Source organism: Vipera berus (genome assembly GCF_964194415.1).
Source record: "Vipera berus genome assembly, chromosome: 6".
NCBI lineage: Eukaryota > Metazoa > Chordata > Lepidosauria > Squamata > Viperidae > Vipera > Vipera berus.
Window position 1 is genome coordinate 44,562,928 of NC_138208.1, and position 17,257 is coordinate 44,580,184.

The following is a 17,257-nucleotide window of genomic DNA, read 5'->3' on the forward strand; positions in this document are numbered from 1 at the left end:
TAACAATATTAACATTTTTTAAAAAAAATAATCGACCAAATATGTTTAGATCTCAGTCTTATGCATGCTTATTTGAGAGTGGATTAATGAAATTGTTTTAATGGGTTGTTTAAAGTTACAATCTGTCCTCTTATTATACAAACTGCAAAATCAGGCAAAAAAAGGAAAATGGTGGGTTCTGCATTAGTAAATGGTTGCTTTAATAAACCTATCTTCATAGGTTTCATATTTTTATTGCACATTTCAGAGACTGAAACACATTAAAGCACAATACGCTTTGACTGTATATGGTTCAGCAATAATGTGAAGCTAGGCAGCTGGTAGGCAAAGAGAGCTTTTTATGTGTACAAAAGAGAATTTCAAACACTGGATTTTTCCTCCTTTCTCTAAACCTTGGGTAGGCAACCTCGGCTCTTTTATGACTCATGGACTTCAACTCCCAGAATTCCTGAGCCAGCTTGGCTGGCTCAGGAATTCTGGGAGTTGAAGTCCATGAGTCATAAAAGAGCCGAGGTTGCCTACCCCTGGCCTAACTTCAGTCGAAGCGTAGATATAGAGCGCCGAACTACATCTCCCGACATGCAACTTTCTCGTCCGGCGGTGAGGAGCGGGCGCGCTCTGTCATTTCCGGCGCTCGTTGGATCCGATCTTGGGCACGAGCGGGTGGGTGCCTTTATCCCTGGACACGAGGCGGCTGGAGCGATTCGAGCCTTCGAAGCACCGTCACTATGGTGAGCCTTGGCGCGGCGCTGAGGGGTTTTCACTGCAGCTCAGGCGGTCGCAGCGCCTTCTCGGCGGGGATCTTAGGCCATTTCGGCGGGAGGGGAGATGGAAGGTTCCAGAACTGCTCGCGGTGGACTCGGCTGGGTGGGGAATATTAGGCCCGTGAGCTGTAATTTCTCCTCGGCAAGATTCAGCTCTCCTCATTCCCAGCCGGCGAGACTCGGTGCCGTGTTGGCCAGGGATGGGAACGGCCGACGGCATATTCCAGAACAGGGGTCTTCAAACTCGGCCCTTTTATGACTCATGGACTTCAACTCCCAGAATTCCTCAGCCAGGCATGCTGGCTGAGGAATTCTGGGAGTTGAAGTCCATGAGTCATAAAAGGGCCGAGTTTGAAGACCCCTGTTCCAGAAGAACAGAGTAGTAGGGGGAAGGCGGACGCAGGGCCTCTCTCCCTCAGCTCGTCTTAGTTTTCTCTACCGTCGCGAGGAAACGAATTTCTTTCATTTCAGATGTAATTTCAAAATGTAATGGAGATGTATTCTGTTTCCTGGGGTTTTTCTGCGATTCCCATAGGACCAGTCAGTGAAGTAAACCTGAGCATCGCCTCTGTAGTTGTTAACAGTCGAGAAAGCTGCTTGCTTTCACCTGTCCAATACAGGAGAGTTTGATTCCCTAGCACTGCCTTGCAAATTAGTTTGGCTCTGCACAAACTGTTTCCATGGAAAAGCCCACTCTATTATGTCAGAGCAATCTTGTTCAGAGATTTAATTTTCTTGAAAATTTGAGTCCTGTTAACAATTTCTAAATAATTTCATGTTACTATTAGTCTGATTTTTTTAAAAAATAAATAAATCATCCTGTCTTTAAAACAGAGATAGAAGCAACTTAGATACAACATGGATAATATTATGAATGTATGGTAAATACAAGTTTAAAAACTGAAATTATGCATGGAAAATAGTATTGATGAAAATAAATTAAGATTGTGTTCTTTTAATACTACACTTGGTGGAGCAGTGGGCTAATGCCTCCTTAAGTAACACCAGCTGCCTGCAATTAGTGCAGGTTCGCGTCCCACCAGGCTCAAGGTTGACTCAGCCTTCCATCCTTCCGAGGTAGGTAAAATGAGGACCCAGATTGTTGGGGGCAATTAAGCTGACTTTGTAATAATGCCGCTTGGGGTGTGTGTGAAAGCCCTAATAAGCAGGCATATACATAGAATGAAGGCTACTGCTAAGCTTGTAAGCCGCCCTGAGTCTTCGGAGAAGGGCGGGATATAAATGGAATTAAAATAAAATAAATAAAAAATAAAAATACACTTAACCTAACTGAACTCTAAAAATTAACTTTGGTTTCAATAATTTTGCTTTAATATTTTAGTGACATTAAATGTTTACGTGCTCTAACATTCACATATCAAAAAATACCATCGTTACTGGTGAAGAGCTTGTACGTTACTTTATTCAATGTGGTTTATGTCATCCCAATAACTTATTCAGGCAAGCATGTCACTTGCACCTGTGAACATCTTCAAGGCTGGTGCTGATGAAGAAAAAGCAGAAACTGCTCGTTTAGTAAGTCTGTCATCAATTTATTCTAATAACTATAGCTATATTAACGTTGACATGTATTTTTTATTTTTGGAACCCTGAATTCAAGCTGATATAAATTTTGTTTATTGACTATTTGTATTACAGTCCTCTTTTATTGGAGCTATTGCCATTGGAGACCTGGTTAAAAGCACTTTGGGGCCTAAAGGCATGGTAAGATTCTGCAAGTACTTTTTGTCATTAGTATTTTGAATTGGGTTTTATAATCATAAATGTGTTACTTGCAGGACAAGATTCTTCTGAGTACTGGAAGAGAGGGGACAGTGACAGTGACAAATGATGGGGCAACAATCTTAAAAGCAATTGGAGTTGATAACCCTGCAGCTAAAATTTTGGTTGGTATGTATGTTTAAATACATTATTCAGATTCTTTTTAAATAATTTAGAAGTTATTCGTAATATCTCTGTGTGTGTCTCTCTGTGTGTGTTTATATATATATAGATAGATATAGAGATAGATAGATATAGTCAAACACTGGGATAATATAAAAAAAACAACTGTTTAATAAATTTAGCTTTCGTCGGCTAATTGCCGATGTTAGAATGGAATCCACTTTGACAAAAGTTATGTTTATTAAGCAGTTTTTTTATATTATCCTGGTGTTCGACTATTTTTCTCAACATGAATATATCCAGGATTTTGTGTGTGTGTGTGTGTGTGTGTGTGTGTGTATCAGTATGTATATTCTACTTCTGATTAAAAACAATTGTAGTATCTTTAGTTCGGCTTTATCAGCTTACTCGGAGCTGATTTTGTGCTTTCAGGCAAATACAATTATTTGCCAAGAAAAGCTGAGGATACATCTTGCCTATCAAAAGCAAAGTGGTGGAGACCTCATCAATCCTTATGGAGATTCAACAATCTGCATAGCTTTGTTTATATGTGATATTTCTCTTATCTGAACAGTGAGGCTGTGTGGAGTTCTGGATTCAAAGGGTAAAAAGTGCTTTGGAGTAAATGTAGCATCTCCCTTCAGTTCCCTAAAGCAGCTTCAGTCTTTGCTTAGGATCATGCAGCTGTTCTACACAACTGTAGCACGGTCCAAGGGGAAATGTGCTTGACAATGTGTGCTGTGTGCACACCTATTCTCACTCTATAGCACTCTTCCTTTTAAATGAAAAGCACTGCATAGTCCTCCTGGAGAGGTCCCTATCTGACAAATGGGAAATATTAATTATGAAATACTATTCCTACAGATATGTCCAAGGTTCAAGATGATGAAGTTGGTGATGGAACTACTTCAGTAACTGTTCTGGCAGCTGAATTGCTAAGAGTAAGTTGTTATATATTTGTTTTTTTAATAAAAATTACAACTATTGAGAAGACAGGTTTCAACTTTTTTTAAAAAAAATGGCTCCTAAATAATTGAGTTTTTAATGTGAAAACTATCTTCTGCTAAACAATTTATATAATAGAAACCATATAACCTAAGGAGAGATCATTGAGAAAAAATGGTAGTGCTATTTTTTATATTATGTTGGAAATTGTTATAAAAATAGATGCTATCAATTAAAAATTAGTTTCAGTATAATTTTTGAAAATGTACCAAGCCAAGAAAAAACTTGCAATAAATTTTTAAAGTTTGGATTTCATGTGGTACAGTACTACATATGATATTCAACAGAATTGAAAAATAGTTGATAATGTTTACATAAGTTCAGGATGGAAACAAAACTACAGGTAATCCCCCAAGTACTAATGTTTATTTGGCAAGTTTTCACAAAAACAAATTAATTTCAGAAAGGGTACTTACATTAAAAATTCAAAATGGCAACCAAAAAGAGGCCTCTGTAGCCATGTGACTTGGATTCAGTCTCTGCTACAAAGGCCACCATTTTTAACTCCTGTGACTTGCCTGGGCTGTTTGGGTCTACCAGTAGCCGGAAGGGTGTGTTTTTTTGTCTCTGGTCACATAGCCAAACGAGCGAACCTGGGGCCCGGTTTGCGTTTGCTGCTATCTGCTACTGCCTGCAAACTATTGAGCTTTTATTTTAGAGATTAGCATATATTACTGTAGTTTGTAGGTTTTAAATTTAAATTGCCTCCAGAAATTGGGGGTGCCCCATCACTGGAAGCTTTTAAGAAGAAATTGGATAGGCATTTATCAGAAATACTGTACTCTCTTGTGAGAATGGTGGTATAGACTAGATCACGGGTCGGCAACCCGCGGCTCCGGACCCTTATGTGGCTCTTTAAGCTGTCTCCTGCGGCTCCCAGTCCTCCTCCGCCATGTGCAATTCCGGGAAAAAAAGTGGGACTAAAAAAGTTCGTTCAATCAATTCAAACTTCTCACAAAAAAACCCCCAAACCTCGCAAAGTTTGAATTGATTGGTTGAACTTCTTTGGTTTGTGGGACTGCCCACAAACCTCTTTGCTTCTTCGGACTGCATGTGGCGGCAGCGGAGGAAGAGATGGGAGGACTGGAAAGGTGAGTGGGCCTTTTTTCTACCTGCTGCGTGGGTGGGGGCAGCCAGTCTCGGGGTGCCCCGGGCCTACCTCTTCCCTGCCCGGCAGGTCTCCCCTCGCCCTGCTCCACCGCCGCCTCTGCTAGCCCGGGGAGGGGTCCACCGGGGGTCTCGGAAGCTTCCCCTGTTGGCCCCTGCCTTTTGGCCATCCCGCGGGCGGCAGATCTTCCAAGAGATTCCCCCATGGTGCCTGCCAGGCCTGCTGACTTTGGCAACAAATCCAAGCCATTGGCGCGCCTCCCCCGTCGCCGTTTGTTCAGGGACCCGGAGGCGTCCGCACCACCGCATGGGGATCCACCTGCCCGGGCTTGGCAGCAGCAGAGGCAACAGTTCCTCTCGCTGCACCCTGTCGGAGAGGGCACCGTTTACCCCTCCCTCATGGCGATGCAGCACCTTTAGTCTCCAGATTCTGCCGCGACGTTGCCTCCACCGCCCCCTTTGTCTCCACTGCCTGGCCCAAACCAAGAAGAGGCGAAGGCTGCAGCTCCGCCAGCCTCTGCCGTGCCCTTCTTTCAGCTGCCTGACCCAAAGGAAGAGGAGGCAAAGGCAGCAACTCCGCCAGCCTCCGCCGCACCCTTCTCTCCGCTGCCTGGCCCGAAGGAAGAGGAGGCGAAGGCAGCAGCTCTGCCAGCCTCCGCCGCACCCTTCTTTCAGCTTCCTGACCCGAAGGAAGAGGAGGCAAAGGCAGCAACTCTGCCAGCCTCCGCCGCACCCTTCTCTCCGCTGCCTGGCCTGAAGGAAGTGGCTCTTTCACTGTTTCAGGTTGCCGACCCCTGGACTAGATGACCTCAGGGTCCATTCCATCTCTGTTACTATTGCAAGCTGAGAGTTCTGCAGATCCCACCCCCATCTCCCTCTGGTTGCCTGACTGGAGACTCTTAAGCTGGCAAGTGTTTTTTAAAGCAACGGCTCCTACCCCTCTGAGCAGCTGAAGATGCTTGAGCTGGCTAGCAGCAGTTTTGTTTTTGTTTTTTTAAAAAAGTAACTTTAATGGCTGCAATTAATGGAGGCAATTTAGTTTCTGAGCCAGCTCACTTGAAACAGCTGATCGGCAGGGGGGGACCCCTCCCAGTTCAGTTAACATGACAGCTATAGGAGGAAATAGTCAGATCTTTGTTCATTTAACAACCCATTTGATTTAATTAATGAATTTGATTTTAAAAACTTGTAAAATTGAGTCCGATTCATTTGATGAGTTTTTTACTTACGAGACTAATGGTCAGGCTCCATTAGGTTGGTAACTTGAGGACTACCTGTATACTACTCAGGTAAACAGTGTATATTTCTTTAATAGGAGGCAGAACTATTGATTGCAAGGAAAATCCATCCACAGACCATTATTGCTGGTTGGAGAGAAGCCACAAGAGCAGCCAGAGAATCCTTGGTGAAGTCAGCTGTGGATAATGGGTTAGTATGGCCACAGGCAAGGCAGCATTTTAATATCAAACGTGAGATCAAAATTATGTCTCTAACAAAAAAGGATTATAGAAAATAGTGCTTACAACTTGATTGTTCTTTGCTATTATGGAAGGATTTGAAATAAATGATCTTTACTGTAGCATTGTAACAAAAATACACTGAATGTTCAGAATTTTGTAGTATATATACCTGTAGAAACTAATGCAAGTATTAATTAGATACAAGTTCCCATTTTCCTTGTCCTATATATTTCACTCTCCACTGCGTTATAAACTCTTACTGTTACCATATAGAGTGGATGTTTCCTGAATATTTTTGTTCTCTAGAAGATTGTTCAATATTTGATGTAAGAATTAGGGAAGTGGTCTGTTCCAGGATGCAACAATTTACTATATTGTTAAGTACAATAAATACGTAGATGTAGATGACTAGCGTTTGGTGTTTGCAATTTTCAGTACTGCAAAGTTCATCCTTTGGGAACAATAACTTGCCAGTGAATTCAGTTATCTCTGTGAGCAATGTATTTAAATCTTTGAAGTACAAGAATAAGAAGTCACATTGGCAGGAATCTATTGGAATTCTAAAAATTGTCGGATTTCTTGCTATTTCTTCCTTGTTTTAAAATGCCGTTCTTTTACATTCTAGAAACAATTAGCCATATGAATATATTTTTGGAAAAAGAGTGAGACTTCCCTGTTTACATATAGATCTTGCTTTGGGCTAAAAAGTAATTTTCTGTTGGTGGTCCTCATTATTTTTTTCCTGTTTTTCAGTAAAAATGAAGCCAAATTTCATAAAGATTTAATGAACATTGCAGAAACAACACTATCTTCAAAACTGCTTACTCATCATAAAGACCATTTTGCAAAACTTGCTGTAGATGCTGTCCTTAGGCTGAAAGGATCTGGAAACCTAGAAGCTATTCATGTCATTAAGAAGTTAGGAGGAAGTCTCATAGATTCTTACTTGGATGAAGGTATTGTATTACTGACAGCCATTTTGATTAGCTGCATAAATAATGCAAAATGTATCTGCAGTAAAAAATAACAGTGCTTATTGCAGACTTCAATAGAAAGATTATTGTTAAAGTTTCAGTTAACCAAAGAAACAACATAGCAGTTTTATTTGATGAAATGTAAAAAGTAAATTCTTGAGGAATTCATAGACTTATGTAATTCTGCATAATTTTATTTTTCTTGTATTTATGTATTTCTCTATGTATGATTTGGAGCATACATGTGTACTATATATTTCTTTTTAAGCTATAACATCATCAAGAATAGATATTTGAGTTTTCATTACTGCAGATTCGGCCTATCCAAATTCTTACAAGTGGTGTACATCACACTTGGAAGGCTGTTGACAAAAAACAATCTTCTGTAAGATTACATATTTGTAAGATTATATTATAGGATGTATAATGAAAACTGAAGCTGCAATTTTATCAAAACACTAGAATTCCCGTGACTTGTTAAGTCATCATATTACCTGTAAGCCGTCTTGAATCGCCTTGAGCGAATAGGCAGCAATATAAATTTTCCAAATAAATACATTTCAGAGATATTTCCTTACCTAAACAAAGAAATAGTGTGACTACGGATGAGCAGAAAAAATTGGTGGGAGCAGGAGTGAATTCTGATTTTCTGGTGGCTTCTCTATCACGTTTCCTTTTGTGAAGCTGGCAGTTAGTGTCATAAATTTTCTTCCTCCCTTCCTCTTTCTCTCTGTTCATTATTTTCTTTCTTCTCTTCCTTCCCTTGCTTCATTTTTCCCCTTCCATTCCAGCAGATAAGTAGTTAAGGGAAAGGGAGCAAGGGACTGCAAGTGGATGGCAAGGTGTGAGTGCAGAGCAAGGGACTGAATGGCCAGCACTGTGTGGTGTGCAGATGGTGCACGGAAGGTACACCATTTCTGCATTGACTTTCTCCCTGCAAGCTTTCCACAAGCAGGGACTTTGCTAGTGGGAAGGTGAGAAGGAGCATCCACAATCATATCAGTTCCTTCCAGGTTCCCCATAGCTTGTGGGAAGCTATCAGAGAATGTTGAAAATGAGGCATAATCAAGGCAGCACTGTGGTAATGCTGAACAGCAGGGACACTGAAGTGGCAAAAAATTCTCAGATTTCATTCTCTTAGGACAGGCATGTCAAACCCGCGACGTCTCGGAGCTTTTTCCCCTTTGCCGGCAATGGGGTGGGCGCGGTTTCGTCATGACGCATCCGGCCCGTGGGCCGGCAGTTTGACACCCCTGCCTTAGGAGTAATGGGCCCCACCATTCTGAGGGTTAGCCCGTTTGAGGTTTTGTCGTATGATGCTGCTTGTGTTTTGTCCAGTTGAAGATTACTAAATATCAAAAATACATGAGAATTTTAGTAGTACATGGTTTTAAAACAGTTCACTTAATCATTTATTGCTTTACCCTGCAAACTATTTTCAGGTTTTCTATTGGATAAAAAAATTGGAGTTAATCAGCCCAAAAGAATTGAAAATGCAAAGATACTTATTGCCAATACTGGCATGGATACTGATAAAATTAAAGTAAGTGTATTTCGTAATACATTTAATGTAATTGAAGCAATTGACATTTTAGTTAATATAACCATTGTATTAATTTCATGTAGATATTTGGCTCCCGTGTAAGAGTGGATTCCACAGCAAAGGTAGCAGAAATAGAACAAGCAGAAAAGGAGAAAATGAAGGAGAAGGTTGAGCGTATTCTAAAGCATGGAATAAACTGTTTTATCAACAGGTATGTATTTTGTAAGCAGAATTGGACTGTTATACTTGACAAGCTTGCTGCTTCAGTGGATATAAAAAGTCTATACACCTGTTAAAGTGCCAGGTTTTTGAGATACTAAAAAAATCACACCAAGATAAATCACTGCAGAATTCTTTCCACCTTTTATATAAGATATAAACACTTCAATTTAATTGAAAAACAATCTGAATTTTTAAAGGGAAAAACTAATAAAAAACTAGAATAATGTGGCTGCATAAGCATGCAAACTCTATCTAGGGATGTGGCTGTGTTCAGAATTAATCATATTCAAGCTGATGGTAAATAGTATCAATTAAAATGAGCTTGATCAAGCCCATATAAAATTCAGCTATTCTAGTAGGACTTTTCTGACATTTGTTCAGTTGCCTGTAACAGCAAAGCCATAGTCTGCAAAGAGGTTACATACAAAGCATCAAAGGGAGCTCATTGTTAGAAGATATCAGTCGGGACTAGGGTACAAAATTTTTTCTAGGTTATTGGATATACCATGGAACACAGTGAAGAAATCAACAAATGAAAAAAAATATGGGCACTACCCATATTTCTATTACCAAGAATTGGATGTCCCTCCAGAACGTATGAAAAGAAGACAAATGGTCCAAGAGGCCTAAAGCAACATTGAAGGAGCTGCAGGAATTTTTGGCAAGTGCTGACTGTGTACTACATGTGTCAGTAAGTTCCCATATTCTTCATATGTCTGGGCTGTAGGATAAGGTGGTAAGATGGAAGTCTTTTCTTACAAAGGAAAACATCTAAGCCCGGATACAGTCTGCAAAACATCAGGTTTGACAAAAGCATGTTGGAAAATGTGTTGTGGTTTGATGAGACTATGAACTTTTGGGCCATGATTCCCAAAGGTATGTTTGGTGCAAAAAGAACACTACACATTTGGAATACACCATACCCACAGTGAAGAACGATGGTGGCAAGTTTGGCAAAAACCTTCAGACCTCTTGTTAAAATGCTGAAGATGAAGAGGCATTTCAACTTTCAATGCGACAACCCAATGCATACCTCCAAATCAACAAAAGAATGACTTCACCAGAGCCTGCACCTGAATCCAATTGGAAATCTATGGGGTGACCTGAAGAGGGCTGTGTGCAGGAGATGCCCTTGTAGTCTGACAAATGTAGTGCGCTGTTGCAAGGAAGAGAGGGCAAAGATCCTCAAGGCAAGATGTGCCATGTTAATAAACTTCTACCCCATCTTATGCTGCCATTAGATCAAAGGGTGCTTGAACAAGGTTTTTAAGGGCGTGTACACTTATGCAACCATTTTGTTATTTTCCCCCCCCTAAAAGATTAGAGCTTATAAGTTATACAGTGGTACTTTGGTACTCATTGTTAATTTGGTTCTGGGAGGCATGTTGAGTACTAGAAATGATGAATACCAAACCATTTTTCCCCTATTAGAAATAATATAAGTCACAGGGCAGCCGACACTGATGAGTTTTAGCTCGTGCATTGAGTACCAAATAAACAATTGGGTACCGGGACAAAATGCGTCGAAATACATCGAGTAACAAATTCAATGAGTTTCAAAGCAGTTGAGTACAAACGTAGCACTGTATTAAAGGTGGAAAAAAGTCTAAAGGGATTTTAGTCTAATTTTTTTTAGAGCATGGTTTGTTGATCTCAGTAATTTTAAGATGTGCATACCTGCTGGCTGGGTAATTCTAGTCCACAGGTGTTAAAATTGCTGAGGTTGAGAAACACTGATTTAGAGTTTCAGTTTCACTTTATCTCCAACAAGACTTACACTCAAAATGTTCCCACTTAGATAAAAGTAGAGAAATTGTTTTATCTTCCCTTTATAGTTCTTAGGATAAAAATACTTAAATATTTTGGACCAGCAGCTTTAGCGGAGGAGTTAATGGAAGGGGAATCATTGGAGTTTGCATCCCTGCCTGTTTTGCTAAAGGGAATGCATTGGATTGGAAATGAAGACAGAAAGAATCCTTCTGTTCATTGGAGCAACATTTTTGAAACCATTATATTACCATGATGCCTGACAATAGTTTGATTGTGTCCCAAGAAGCTTTACTGGACAGTTTCAAAATAGACAAGATGGTAGGCATAATATTGCACCCAAGGCCCACCTCTTTTGTGTGCATATATAATGAGTTCAGCTTGAATTGTAACACTGTATCTGCCATGTATGTTTGGATACTTCCCTCTCCCTGTGGATGATGTATCCTTTTGTGCATTGGTTTTCTGTCTCGTTAATATTTATAACTTGTGTTTATATTCTAAAGCCTATTACACAGATATCCAGAAACATATTGTTCTTAATTTTATTGATCAGTCAGTAAATAGTTCATTTGCATGTTCTTACAACTACTGAGAATACTCATTCCTCCAACTGAAATGGAATAAGTGTGTCTGTCAGTGGCCATTAATGATAATTTCTATGCATATCTGAGCATTAGTTGCTTATGAACAAGAGAGTTGTTTTTCCTTACAAGGACTTGCCATACTGACAATTTGTCTGATCCATAATGATTGTTCTTATTCAATTGAATGTAGAAAAATGCTTGGTGGATTTCAAAAAATTAATTTGGTAGCAGAAAGACTGGAAACATTTTAGGAACATCAGATATCTGGAGTTGTGTATTTTGAAATGCAGTGTTTGCATGGACCTATTTTGTGACATAACCTTTTGATTCTCTGATGATCTCCTAAAGGCTTTTGTCAGTCTTGTCAAGTCCAGAACAATTTGAAGTCGAAAAACTGGCCTCCTTAATCAACTGTACTTCAGAAATGTTGAATTAAAACTTATAATTTTCAGGCATTATGAATTAGAATTATTGGACTTTTATTCCCATATATCTGGAAGATATTGGATTGGATTATCTATTCTGCTTTTGCGTGCACATGGAAGGTTTGTTAAGATATAACAGTTGAAGAATGATTAGTGTTTCCATGTGATTAGAAATACTGTATGTTTCTATTACAGGCAGTTGATTTATAATTACCCAGAACAGATGTTTGCTGCTGCTGGAGTTATGGCAATTGAACATGCAGATTTTGCTGGAGTTGAGCGTCTAGCTCTTGTGACAGGTAAATAAATCCTACATAGTGTTGACTTTAATTATTTACCCTTGAAATATTTTCAGTTTAGTTGGAGAAAATGGGATAGAGAAAATGAAAAGAATGATAATTTCCTAACTTTTGAAAAAAAATTCTGAAGCTTAAGAATACTTAAAGGTATGTTATGTAGGGAATGGTAGCTATGGATGGGTGGGTAGAGATTGGGTGTCCACTTTTCCTGTGAATCAAAATGCCTTTCCCTTGTGCAAAATCTTGAGTTGTTTTGAATGACAACTTCTTTTTATTTATTTTTATTTATTTTTATTTTAATTCCATTTATATCCCGCCCTTCTCCAAAGACTCAGGGCGGCTTACAAGCTTAGCAGTAGCCTTCATTCTATGTATATGCCTGCTTATTAGGGCTTTCACACAACCCCCAAACGGCATTATTACAAAGTCAGCTTAATTGCCCCCAACAATCTGGGTCCTCATTTTACCTACCTCGGAAGGATGGAAGGCTGAGTCAACCTTGAGCCTGGTGGGATGCGAACCTGCACTAATTGCAGGCAGCTGGTGTTACTTAAGGAGGCATTAGCCCACTGCTCCACCAAGGCTCATTATTCCTTGTTGATTTATCATGATACTCATCAGATAAATTTCATAGTTTTGCATTTTTAAATTTGGTTTTTAGGTTGTAAGAACAAATCTATTCACACATCAAAGAAGATGCTGGACAATGTCAAATAATCAAAGTGGACTTTCAGTATTTTCTATTCTTGGATAGAAGAGGATTTGTTACGAAGTAGCAGTATATAGTAGCCATTTCTTCATAAAGCTATCAGAGATACTTAGGAAGAGAATGCATTTTTGCTTTATTTTAGCAATTTGGAAGATAAATAGTCCATTATTGGACTATTATGCAAGTGAAATGATTTATGTACACTTTAACTTTTTAGGTGGCGAAATTGCTTCAACTTTTGATCACCCAGAACTAGTAAAGCTAGGAAGCTGCAAACTAATTGAAGAGGTCATGATTGGTGAAGATAAACTTATTCATTTCTCTGGAGTTGCTATGGGTAAGATGGATTGAGCAATCCTCCAGTTATTCCTATCCTACTAAATGTTGGACACAACAATCCTAATCCAATTATTTAGAAGCTATTATTTATACTGTGCAGTGATCGGACCAAAATAGTAGAGGAAAAATGCAAAATTAAAAATAAGAGAATGTAAAAGTAATATCTGACCATATGTGGAGAGAACCCATGAAGTCACATTGATGATTCATACTTTTCATAACGCTCCTGCATTATAATGTACATATTGTATTTCTGATCTAGTAAATATAGTGGAGTTAGTAAGCCCAGTAATAATAATAAACAATGCATGCCACACACTTTGTAGAACTATTAATCATTAGATGCTTCATCCCTGCTCAGAAAGGGATGTGAATGCTGAGATTTGTTCTGCCCATATAATACAGAATTTATGAAATTATTATATAGCATAAAGGTCAATTAGAATGTGAGCATCAGACTTTCTACAAGTAACTTTTGAACTAGTCTTTATGTATCATCTAATAATCTTAAGACTTAAAATTTAAATTTACGTATCTCTCCCTTTTTTGATTCTTAGGTGAAGCTTGCACCATAGTCTTACGTGGTGCAACACAGCAAATCATAGATGAGGCTGAAAGGTCTCTGCATGATGCACTCTGTGTTCTTGCCCAGACAGTCAAAGATACTAGAACTGTGTATGGTGGAGGTGAATATTCAAACTTTGAAATTTACACTTTCTTCAATGCAAAGATTATGTATTTACTCACATTGGCTAAGATTTGGCTTTTCAAATTTTCAGGCTGTTCAGAGATGTTAATGGCTAATGCAGTGTGGGAGCTTGCAAAAAGAACCCCTGGCAAAGAATCGTTAGCAATGGAGTCTTTTGCTAGGGCTCTAAGTATGGTAAGCTCTTGTCCAGTTAATTGTATTAGAAGTAAATATATAAAGCTAAAACATGGAAAAGACCAGCTGGCTAGCCTTTTGAGTGTTTTTAACTCTTGGGAGAAATCAGCATTCGTTTTTGTGGGATACGTTACTTGTTCCATGAGTTTTGAAAAAAAGTTACTGATTAATATTCTGAATATTTTTCTTCAAGGTAGCCATTCACATAATGTACAGCATATAATGTAAAAGGCCCAATTAAAAGGAATATGTCTGGAAATGGAGTAATACTATAATTGACCCTGTTCCCCAATTAGCAACTTAGCTGTAATTGAAAATACTTAAATGTGAATAAATAATATAGATTTGTTCCATGGTATGTTTGAATTAGCTTCTGTTGCTATTTGGTACTGATTTCAAATAGTCCTTTAATAAAGTCCTATCTTTGCAGCTCCCAAATATCATAGCTGAAAATGCTGGATATGATAGTGCAGATTTGGTTTCCCAACTTCGAGCTGCCCACAGTGAAGGGAAGAATACCTATGGACTTGGTAAGTTCGTGTTTTTAATAAAATCTTAGTGCCTGAGTGGGAAAAAAACCCAGTAGGCATTTGCTGATGAACTGCAGTTTCTACACTTCAGTGTCTAAAAATGAGAAAGTGTTAAAATATTCTTTCTCTGTCCCCTTCACTTGCTTAGAACGTTCATTGGAAACTATTGTGAGTTTAATTCTAATATTAATTCCAAACACAGCTTAGTTTCTTCTATGCGTTTTGAACTTTGGCTTCATATAGGCCTAGAAAATGTGGCCATGCCTAAAAAAATAGATATGGAAATTTAGTTTAAAGCTTCAAATTTCTCTGATAAAACCTCAGTCCTGGGCTGGTTGTGAACCCAGAGACAGTCCTCACATCTAAATGGACACCTGAGCTCTTTCTCTACAGTTCACCAACTAACCAAAAGCATAAGCTCATAATATGGATAATATTATAAACAATAATTGTGTGGTTGAAAATTGCAACAGAAACAAAAATGAAAAAGTCGATAATTCTATGTAATCTCTTGAAGATATGAAAGAGGCTGCTATTGCGGACATGGCAAGTCTAGGAGTCGTTGAAAGCTTTCAGGTGAAACGTCAGGTTTTGTTGAGTGCTGCTGAAGCAGCAGAAGTCATTCTCCGCGTTGATGACATCATTAAAGCGGCACCAAGGTAAAGTGCAACTTTTCAGCACTTGTGAGAGAATGAGCTAATATCAAATATTTTGCAATGGGTGGGCAGGATTTTCGAGCAGAATGTTTTTTCTAGTTACTGTCTTGACCTCTGAGGGCAAGAGGGAACAGGACATAGATGCAGGGATATCACCAGAGATAGGCTGAAATTATTAATTTTTAGGAGGAGTTGAAGAGGAATAGTTGGGTTAATCTCTGTGGAGACTCAATATATGTATTGTTGATTATGGTTTAAAAAGGCCAAAAATTACTCTCATTTGGTAATAATAGAGTTGGAAGGGATGCACCAATAGGACATCTATATTTTTGATTATCTACCCATGTTTTTATAGTTTAAAAATGGCAGATATAGCTTCACTATTTAATGATTCACTGTTACCAGGTTATATGAGCTAATACTACTTAATTAAATCTTAAATTGAGATTTATTATTTATAATCAATTGTGCTACAGTGGTTAGAATGCAGTATTTTGGGCAAACTGCCCACAGCCTAGAATTCGAGCCTGGTGAGTGTCAAGGTTGACTCAGCTTTCCATCCTTCTGAGGTCGGTAAAAGGAGCCAGATTGTTGGGGCAATATGTTGACATTATAAACTGGCCAAAGAGTTGCTGTAAAGCACTATAAATATAATCGCTATTGCTATTGCTATTTTGAATAAAGAAATACTTTCCTGTCCTGTGGCATCTGCTTATACTCAATTCTGTTGCTTCTTTCAGGAAACGAGTACCAGATCGGTATCCTTGTTGAACATTCTGTATTCGGAAAGAACATTTGAACCAGACTGGGTTGTACTTCTAACAGATTACAGAAGGATTGGCACATTTAGCACTGACGCATAAGTGTTTTGGTTTAACTTGTATTGTTTTTTAAAACAACACCTAATTCATTGTACATCTATACTCCTTCACTGTTCTTTTTGTGTAGTACTCATAATAAACATTTCAAATAGAAATAGATTAATCTTTTATTTTCCTATCATTATTTCACTGAACGTGCACTTAAACCTGGAAAAGTGAAAGAGCAGATTATTTTAAACATTTGTAGATGGCAGCTTGATCTTATAAGCAGAGTTCAGGATCATTATTTTAAATTAAAAATTGCATCTTATGTTTAGTTCATTTAAGACTATTCCTCAGCTCCCATCAGCCTCAGCTAGTGTGGCCAGTAATAAGGAATTAGGGAAGTTACAATTGAACGCATCAGAAGAGTATCAGATTGGTTGTTCTTACGTTAATAAAGATAAGATATTGCAGTAAATTTACTTTTATGTACTAGCACGTGCAAAGTAATTTGGCTCCTAAGTAGTGTATATACTCTCAGATAAGCCAACAATTTTAGGTACCAAAATGCACCGCCAAAATTGGGTTTGGCTTACCTGCCAAATAGACTTTTAAAAATATATTCTATATATATGTAAGACCATCTGTGGATAAGCAGACTCTTGAATTTTTAATCAAAATATGAAAAATGTGCCACCTGCAGATAAGTCAGTTGTGAAAATTGAAATATGAAAACTTTTAGGGCTCATCTTTCAAATTCATTTTGTTGGTATGCTTTAAAATTCTGGAGGTAGATACATTCGTTGGAGCAAAACAATAGTTTCATAGTAGTCTTAATCAGAACAGATGCATTTGGTATGAAACTTTGAAGACTTAGCCAGCATTTTGAGATGCATGAAACAATAAGAAACTCAGGATTTACAAGAGGTTGAAAGAAAAGAGAAATATATTTAGACAGACGCATCTTTCTGAATTAAAAAAAACCTTTCACCTTAGGAATGCATTTGTAAACTGAATAGCAATTAGAGAGAATGCACAAATTATATATTTTACACTTGGTTTCAAAAGCAGAGAATAATATTTTTATTTCATAAGTTGAGAAAAGAACATCATTGTGGGCTGTATGAAAACTGAAATAAGATTCCAGGTTCAGCACTTCTGGCCAGGAAAGAGTCTTCCTTCTGTCATTCTGGAAGAGCTCATAAAGCATAATATTGTGGAACTTTATATGTCAATGTTGTCCTGATATGCAGCTTTCTGTGTTCTATGTAACAGTGCA

At 38.4% G+C, this 17,257-nt stretch overlaps 1 protein-coding gene across 1 annotated transcript; it reads left to right on the top strand.

Annotated features, from left to right (window-relative positions):
* Window positions 1-620: 620 nt before the first annotated feature.
* Window positions 621-16,158, top strand: CCT2 (chaperonin containing TCP1 subunit 2). The gene is made up of 16 exons (XM_081330591.1): window positions 621-731; window positions 2,226-2,300; window positions 2,424-2,489; window positions 2,564-2,675; window positions 3,534-3,610; window positions 6,097-6,209; window positions 6,995-7,197; window positions 8,658-8,758; window positions 8,842-8,969; window positions 11,955-12,058; window positions 12,985-13,104; window positions 13,664-13,792; window positions 13,886-13,989; window positions 14,420-14,519; window positions 15,037-15,178; window positions 15,916-16,158. The coding sequence occupies exons 1-16, from the start codon at window positions 729-731 to the stop codon at window positions 15,944-15,946; spliced, it is 1,608 nt and encodes a 535-aa protein (XP_081186717.1). The 5' UTR covers window positions 621-728; the 3' UTR covers window positions 15,947-16,158.
* Window positions 16,159-17,257: the final 1,099 nt, after the last annotated feature.